We start from the raw sequence: 9,480 nt of genomic DNA, 5'->3' as shown, positions 1-9,480 counted from the left end.
ACACAGACAGTACACAGAGTACACAGAGTACACAGACAGTACACAGAGTACACAGAGTATAGAAACTGTTTACCTGCAGCACCAGCAGCATCTGTGTGACGGCTGGAGGGACGGAGGCTGCACCGCACAGAGTCTCCTCCAGGTGGAGCTTCAACAGAACCAGATCTCTGAAGGCGAGCAGGGCCATCTGCCTGACTGTGAGCTCCTGACCCTGAACACACACACACACACACACACACACACACACACACATCTGTAAACATCTGTCTGCTTTAACCTAAAAGACCAATCACTGTCGTCCATCCACGTCGCCCTGGAAACGAGGCTCTCCAAAGCATCTTAATTATGTGGAGAGGCGTTGATTAATGGAGTCTGTGATGATGAGCGCTCGTTCGTCCTCGTCAGTCTGATCTCATTCCACAGGTCGTGTCCAAAGTTCATTTAACGATCAATAATTAAACTGGTCGGCTTCATTTTTTTTTTCTGAATCAGAAACTTCAGAATTTTAAAGAATTAAAGAATTTAAATTCAAGAAGACTGGAGACAGACACAGACACCTTTCAGAGAGACGTCGTCGTGGTTTACAGGTGTGTGTTTACAGGTGTGTGTGTGTGTGTGTGTGTGTGTACCTGGACTGGGTAGAAGATGGCCTGCAGGGTTGGCAGGATCTCTGTGAAGAATCTGTCCCACATGTCGGCGAGGACAACGAGCTGCTCGTCACCTGCGGGCAGACAAAGATACAGGTGGTTACCATGGAAACACATCACCAACACCACAGCAACGCGTCCACCGAGGAGAAAATGATCTGATTAAACGTTCACTTAATGTTTCATCACATCAGACTGAGGCTGATTGGCTGTGAAGAGGTTTAAAACAGAGTAATCAGATTACTTTGCCCTGGTTTGTATTGGATACTCTACACTCACACATCAATATTAAAAGCGGTTCTCAAACTGTGGTCCGTGTACCACTGGTGTGACTCTTTGAACCACCATCCATTCTTCTTCTCTGTCCTCAGGGACTCAAAGCTCAGGAAGTCTCACCTGAGTGAAGGAGGACCTGATCCAGAACATCAGACAGACCTCGGGTCAGCAGCTGGTTCTGAAACAAAGAAGACGTTTGTTTACAGTCTTCTTTTCCAGATCTCTACCTGAAGCAGACGATCAATAAAAAAAATAAAGACACTCGGCTGCTCGCTGACTGCAGCTGCAGCCACAAATCAGCTTAGTGTAATCACACAGAGCTGACCCAGGATCAGTCTGTGAGCTCAGCAGCTTCTACGGACATGATGGCAGAGGAGCAGAGAGTGAAGAGGACGCTGACGGAGGAAGCTAAGAAGAGAAAAGGAGAGAGTGAGCGAGCAAGAAGCCGCCGGACAAGAGTAAATGTGGGACTGACTTTTAGTGGTTGGTGAGAGCTTGGTGAAATAAAAGGCTGAAAGACAGACGCCGAGCTGGGCTGACTGCTGCTGGACTAGGCAGTGATATCAGCTGCTGCTGGGTCTGGTTCTGGTTCTGGGCTGACTGCTGCTGGACTAGGCAGTGATATCAGCTGCTGCTGGGTCTGGTTCTGGTTCTGGGCTGACTGCTGCTGGACTAGGCAGTGAGATCAGCTGCTGCTGGGTCTGGTTCTGGTGCTGGGCTGACTGCTGCTGGACTAGGCAGTGAGATCAGCTGCTGCTGGGTCTGGTTCTGGTTCTGGGCTGACTGCTGCTGGACTAGGCAGTGATATCAGCTGCTGCTGGTTCTGGTTCTGGTTCTGGGCTGACTGCTGCTGGACTAGGCAGTGAGATCAGCTGCTGCTGGGTCTGGTTCTGGTTCTGGGCTGACTGCTGCTGGACTAGGCAGTGAGATCAGCTGCTGCTGGGTCTGGTTCTGGTTCTGGGCTGACTGCTGCTGGACTAGTCAGTGACATCAGCTGCTGCTGGTGAAATAAAAGGCTGACTGCAAACTTTCTTCTTTCTTCTGTGAGCAGCTGTGTCACATGACCTCTGACCTCACAGTGCGGCGTCTGAACGAGCTGAAACAGGCAGAAAGTTTCCAGCTGCTGAAGAGAACAGACTGTCCATGACGGACGGATAAACATCTTCACGGTTGGCAGCAGACTGTGAGATCCACAGCGGGTCACATGACCTGTTTTAACAGGTTGACTGGCAGCTGAAGCATCAGCAGAGATATGAAATATATTTAAGAGTGTATTTTTATTGTTTTCATTATTTTCCTTCTCTTCGATCAGAGCTCGCACATCATCGTCTCGCCCTTCCTTCAGTCTGACATCTGCATCGCCACCAACTGTGACAACAGATACAGGAAGTGCAGCGACCGCATCATCATCAGCTGGAGTTTCCTCTGATTGTTGAAAACAAAGAGACGCTCGGCTCAACTGTCACATTTCATGACCCAGAAACAGGAAGCAAGGGATGAAAATACCTGGAAGTAGTCTGTGATGAAGGAGCCCATCTCAGTTTTAAGGAGCCACCTGTGAAGGACACAAAGGAGGTCAGGAAGGTCAGGAAGGTCAGGAAGGTCAGGGAGGTCAGGAAGGAGGATGTTTCATGTTTCCTCTCCTCGTCATCACACAGTGAAGAAACACTAACGTTAACGAGTTTTCACTGATTCATTCATTCATTCATTAATTTTCCATCAGCCTGCTGTCATGGTTACGAGGAGACTTAAAATGATGTTTACACGTTAAAGATGAATATGATTAAACGTGTTGTGATAAACATGTTTACAGCTTGTCTCTAAATCTTTGTGTCGTATCTGGTCGTTACGTTAACTGGAGAGGAAAAAGAAGTCGTCGTCACCTGATGCTCTCGTTAAGCGTGTACAGCTCGTTAGACTGCAGAGCTCCGCCTTGGAACACCTTGATCACAGCTGATTGGACGCTGAGGACAGAAACAAACAAACACAGGTAAGGTCAGAGGTCAACGAGTCGTGCATCGTATCAGCTTGCATGATGTGAAATGAAAGTACAGTCATGTGGTGAAGGTCTTGGTCTTGGACTGGCGTCGGTCGGGGTGTGATGGTTCTCGTGCGTGACTCAGCGGGTTGACAGGACGTGACCCGGCTGCCACCTCCACTTCCTACTAAACATCCTGTCAGCGCTTTGGAGAGCGAGAGGAAACGGGCCGCAGAAACTCAAGCATGTGTGAGGAAATATGAGGAGACGTCAAGCTTCACTTGACATCACTATCAGAACACATGAAGCTCGCGTCAAGTCCCTGTCATGTGATTCAAAGAAACGGTTCAGCACTGTGATACGAGGTCCAACTGCAACCTCGACTGACTGCCAGCTGGTTAGAGAGCTCAGGTTGGAGAGCTCTGGTTGGAGAGCTCTGGCCTAGTAATCTGAGGGTTGCTGGTTAGATGCTGACCCTCCCTACGGTCAGTTTCTTCTGCAGGGTGTCTGGGCTCAGCTTTAGAGACGGGGTGAGGAGAAGAGTCCCTGCTGTTGAAGTGGTTCAACATCTGATCAGGATCCTCCTGGATGTCATCGTGATCTGTCCGTGGGTGTGAGGGGCTGAAAGTGGATGTTTGGATGTTTCCTCATGTTGCTGTGAGCGCGAGTCTGACACACTGAAAACAGTCTGATCCCATCTGACCTTCAACAGAACCTGTTCTTCTCTCGGAGGTCTGGAAAGTACGAGCCAGCACTGTTTTAAGCTGATGTTTGGACCCATAACACACACACACACACACACACACACACACACACAGATGATGATATCTGAACTGTGTGTTCTTCCTGATACGACCTGGCTGAATCATCACAGACTGATCCAGGTTCAGATCTTAAGCTCACCTGTTCCACACGCTGGTGTTGGAGAGCTGTAGCGCAGGTGAGCTGGCATGGAACCGGGCGAGGTCCGACAGAACCGGAGAACTCATGAACCGAGGCCTGGGACGCCGGAAAGATCCCATCATGCACCCTGGCTGCTGAGGAGAAAAAAACAGTTATTTAAAAAAACCAAAAAAAACGCTGCAACGACAATCCGTTAGCACGCAGGCTCACGTTAGCCACACATTAAGTTAAGTTGAAACTTTATTAATCAGGTTGGACACAAAATTATTTCTGCACATTCATCTCACACACACACACACACACACACACACACACACACACACAGTGCAGTAGCGGTGAGCATCAACTCACAGCCCCAGGGAGCAGATGTTGGGGGGTACGGTGCCAACCTTCAGGTTATTGGACAACCCATACAACACATGACTTGTCTCAGTGACATCCCCGCAGACTGTCTAAAACCTGGACGTAGTCTCCGTGACGTCCCCGCAGACTGTCTAAAACCTGGACGTAGTCTCCATGACGTCCCCGCAGACTGTCTAAAACCTGGACATAGTCTCCATGACGTCCCCACTCTGTGAGGACATTTGAACATGGGGACTTATAGAGACTGACTCACTTCTGGAGCCAGCCTCAAGTGGACGACAAGAGGAACTGCAGTTTTTGACACAGTTTTGTCACTTTGTGAAAATTGGACAAGAAAAGATCCTGAGGTGTTCAGAGACAGTTTGTCTGACACGTCAGCAGACAGACAGACAGACAGACAGACAGACAGACAGACAGGTAGCGCTCCTCTCAGCAGTCCCCTGCAGGTTGTACTTGCTGTTGTCAGCAGGCAGGGCGGAGCAGCTTCATCTGATTCATTTAGAAACTTCCTGTCTAACCGCTGCTTCCTGTGGAGCGGCGCTGACCTGAGATCAGCGTGCTTGTTTACGGCGCAGAGGTCTCACTCTGCCTCGCTTTCCAGAAACCACAGACAGAGACAACGAGGCCGGCCTGCTCTCAGCTCTCACGCTGCGGTATCACCACACGTCGCGTGTATTTCTGTACATGTATGTCTGAGTTTCTCTGAACTGCAGGCCGTTTACTGTCAGCGATATATTTAGTCTCTACTCTCTCTGACATGCTCTGTTTTTGTGAGGGGAAAAAGCACAATAAAATGTTGTTGGGTAAGAAGTTGGAGTTGGTCATGATTACAGAGGTTCGTTGTGGTTTGGGAAGAGATGACTCAGCACTAATTGTACGTTGAATTGTAAGGAAGCGTCTTTTATACGAGACGGGGGAACACATGGACGTTTTATTTTGAAGGCCGTGTTATCTGCACTAGAAAAACATTCACCATCATATCAGTCTCTCCGCCTGTAGGTTGATGTAACAGTTTCACACCTTCAGCAGAGGGTTGGCCACAAACTCTCACATCAGCAGAAACAAACAGTTAGACAGCTGCAGAGGCGGAGACGCCTCCCAGTTTCTGTTTGCAGGCTTCAAACGTTCATGAAGGTCCACACAGCGACCAGCTTCCTCTGGACGTGAGTTCAGATCATATAATCAAACTGTTTCCTCCTTCTTCTGGTCGCTGCACGTTCAGCTGAACGTCACTGTGTTCGCACAGCTGCATCACTCTGAACATCCAAACACGTGGAGCCGAGCTGTGTGCAACCAAACATGATGAAGAGGATGAGGATGAGTCTGAGCGCTCCAGGTGGATTCGAGTGACATGGACAGTGAATGAGGAGAAGGAGCGCTGGTGGCCTCTCACTGTGTCACCTGTACACCAGGTGATCTGTGGTAGAACCCTCCACCTGTCTCCTCCATCACTGAACACATTTCACTCTGCAGCACGGTGGCTCCAAACCTCGTTCAGTCATCTGTTGGTTTTCTTACTCCGTCTTTGTTTTAATGTCTCGTATCGTATTTCCTGTTGACTGACAATCCAGCAAACATTCATCAGATAAATCAGCTGTTCCACGCAGAAACATCTGCTCACTTCAAGGTGCAGAGCAGCAGTGTTTCCTCCTCCTGTCCACAACCGGGTCAGCTTCGAGGACGCCCAGGTGTCTGATGGGTTCTCGCTGTGCCGTCTCCTCTGATCACAGCCAATGAGAGGCCTCGTGCTGACAGGCAACACAAACACACCATTGTTGATCTGGCCCAAGTCAGAGGAGGTCAGTAAACACAAATCTGTCTCTGACAGGTCCTGAACGACCAGAGACCAGAGACCACGTCTGTCCCCTGAAGACAGCCAACATATCCTACCTGTTCAAATAATCAACGAATTCATATTGAACAACAATGAAGACGGTCTGAATCAGAGTTAACCTCTTCAGTCTGTCGTCAAGTTTCTCAGCAGGGCGAACGTTCCCAGGAACATCGAAGATCTAGATTTGTGAATGATGTCAATAACAGGAGGACAAACTATACGACGGGACATTAAGTATTTTTATTTCAGTCTTTGAAAACATACCTGCACATTACAAAATAAGTAAATGAACTAATGACCTCTCTCTCTCTCGCTCGCCCTTCTCTCTCTCTATGCACATACCGATTTAAATTAAAAATTGATACCATGTCTCCATCTTTGCTGACTGAGCAAGACTGCGAGCAATTCAAGGTCCCGGCTTCATCCCGTGACTGAAGCAAATATTATATTAACAATAACTGAAGTTTTATAGTACACAGCTTCATCTTGAGGCTCCGCAGTATTTCCAAACCACTCTCTGAACGCATATATATATATATATATAGTAAACAGTAAACATGTTCAGCCCGTGTACGGCTGGAATCAAACCCACGACACCGAGCTAACAACACAGACATGATACGTGTTAATGACTCAAAGAGGTCAGAGAGAAGGACTTCACTGTCTGCTCTACGTGATGCGTTCACTGCTCTACATGATGCGTTCACTGTCTGCTCTATGTGATGTGTTCACTGTCTGCTCTACGTGATGCGTTCACTGTCTGCTCTACATGATGCATTCACTGTCTGCTCTATGTGATGCGTTCACTGTCTGCTCTACGTGATGCAGTCACTGTCTGCTCTACGTGATGCGTTCACTGTCTGCTCTACGTGATGCGTTCACTGTCTGCTCTACGTGATGCATCGATGGTAACACATCGTACACGTTAACACATCTACACGTAACACATCTACACGCCAACACATTACCACGTTAACACATCATCACCGTTAAAACAGCATTACACGTTAACACCTCTACACGCCAACACATCTCACATGCTCACATGCCTACTTAACCTTACAAAAATCTACATCACACTAGCCAGCACTCTCACGTTAACACATCTACACGTTAACACATCTACACGCAGCCTCACGCCAGCAATCTACACGTTAACACATCTACACGGTTAACACATCTACACGCCTAGCACAATGCTACACGCCAGCACACATCTACACGTGACACATTACCGTAACAGCACTATACACGAATCTAAACCCAACATCTACACGTTAAACACATCTACACGCCAACACATCTACACGTAACACACTCACACGTTAACCACATTCACGTTAACCCGTCTACACGCCACACATCTACCAATCTCCCGTCTACATACGATCTAAGCACACACACAAGCCGATCATTCCGAACCCCATCCTACATGCCTCAACACCTTCCTGTGTAACACATCTACACGTTAAACATCTACACGCAACACATCTACACGCACAACACACTCTCACGTTAAACACATTCTACACGCAAATCTACACGCCAACACCTCTACACGCCAACACATCTACACGTTAAAAATCTACGAATCTGTAACACCTTTACACGTTAACCACATCTAACGTTAACACATCTCACGCCAAACACATCTACCCGTTAACACTCTACACGCCTACACGTCTACACGTCACGATTACACGCCCAACACTCTACCACGACTGAACACCGCTCCACGCCACACATCTACACGTTAACATCTTCTACACGCCAACACATCTACACGCAACACCTCTACACGTTAACACATCTACACGCCACACACTATCGACACCAACACATCTACACGTTAACACATCCACGTTACTAACACATCCACACGTTAACACATCTACCGAACACATCTACACGTTAACACCTCTACACGCTCTCACACTCTACACGCCAATACACACATCTTACACGTTAACACATCTACACGCCAACACATCTACACCTTACACATCTACACTCCAACAACATTTACACGCCAACACTCTACACGTTAACACATCTACACGCCAACACATCTACACGCCAACACCTCTACACGTTAACACATCTACACGCCAACACATCTACACGCCAACACTCTACACTTAAACAACATCTACACTTCACCACCTACACGCCACATTACGCCAACACCTCTACACGTTAACACATCTACACGCCACAAATCTACACGCAACACCTCTACACGCCAACACATCTACCCGTTAACAACCATCTACCACGTTAACACATCTACACGCTTAACACAACACCTCTACACGTTAAACAACATCTCACGTAACACATCTCACGCCCACACATCTACACGTTAACACGTCTACACGCAACACATCTACCGTTAACACGTCTACACGCCAACACATCTACACGTTAACACGTCTACACGCCAAACACATCTACACGTTACACGTACCGCACACATCTACACGTTACAACACGTCTACACGGCCAACACATCTACACGTTAACACATCTACACGCCAACACCATCTACCCGTTACCACATCTACCCGTTACCACACATCTACACGCCAACACATCTACAACGCCAACACACCTCTCACGTTAAACACATCCTACACGCCACAATCTACACGCAACACCTCTACACGCAACCATCTACACTTAACACATCTTACACGCCAAACACATCTACCCGTTAACACATCTACACGCAACACATCTACACGCCAACACGTCTACACGTTAACACGTCTTCACACGTTAAACACATCTACACGCAACCATCTAACGTTAACACTCTACACGCCAACACATCTACACGTTAACACATCTACACGCCAACACATCTACACGACACACTCTACACGCCAACCACATCTACACGTTAACCACATCTACACGCCAACACATCTACACGCCCAACACACACACGAACACATCTCACACGTAACATCTAACGCCACATCTACACGCCAACATCTACACGTTAACACTCTACACGCCAAACACATCTACACGTTACAACATCTACACGCCAACACATCTACACGCCAACACCTCTACACGCCAACACATCTACACGCCAACACCTCTACACGTTAACACATCTACACGCCAACACATCTACACGCCAACACATCTACACGTTAACACATCTACACGTTAACACATCTACACGCCAACACATCTACACGCCAACACCTCTACACGTTAACACATCTACACGCCAACACATCTACCACGCCAACACTCTACACGTTAACACATCTACACGTTAAACATCTACACGTTAACACATCTAACTGCCAACCATCTACACCCAACACGTCTACACGTTAACCACTCTACACCAACACTCTACACATTTACCCACATCTACACGCCAACCCAACACATCTACCACGTTAACCACTCTACCCGCCAACACATCTACACGTTAAACACGTCTTACACTCCACACA

General features: G+C 47.8%; 1 protein-coding gene across 1 annotated transcript in view; it reads right to left on the bottom strand.

Annotated features, from left to right (window-relative positions):
* Positions 1–9,480, bottom strand: part of LOC104938934 (proline-rich protein 5-like) — a 29,525-nt gene that overhangs the window by 6,077 nt on the left and 13,968 nt on the right. The window contains exons 2-7 of the mRNA XM_027284925.1: positions 3,805–3,938; positions 2,807–2,887; positions 2,430–2,478; positions 1,044–1,101; positions 630–721; positions 9–211 (exon numbers count right to left, since the gene is read on the bottom strand). Coding sequence (XP_027140726.1) covers positions 9–211; positions 630–721; positions 1,044–1,101; positions 2,430–2,478; positions 2,807–2,887; positions 3,805–3,926 — 605 coding nt within the window. The 5' untranslated portion in view covers positions 3,927–3,938. The remainder of the gene's footprint in view (positions 1–8; positions 212–629; positions 722–1,043; positions 1,102–2,429; positions 2,479–2,806; positions 2,888–3,804; positions 3,939–9,480) is intronic.

This window comes from Larimichthys crocea, chromosome XII, assembly GCF_000972845.2.
Source record: "Larimichthys crocea isolate SSNF chromosome XII, L_crocea_2.0, whole genome shotgun sequence".
Taxonomy (NCBI): domain Eukaryota; kingdom Metazoa; phylum Chordata; class Actinopteri; family Sciaenidae; genus Larimichthys; species Larimichthys crocea.
Note: the sequence above shows the minus strand (reverse complement) of the source record. Positions and strands in the feature narration are given on the sequence as shown.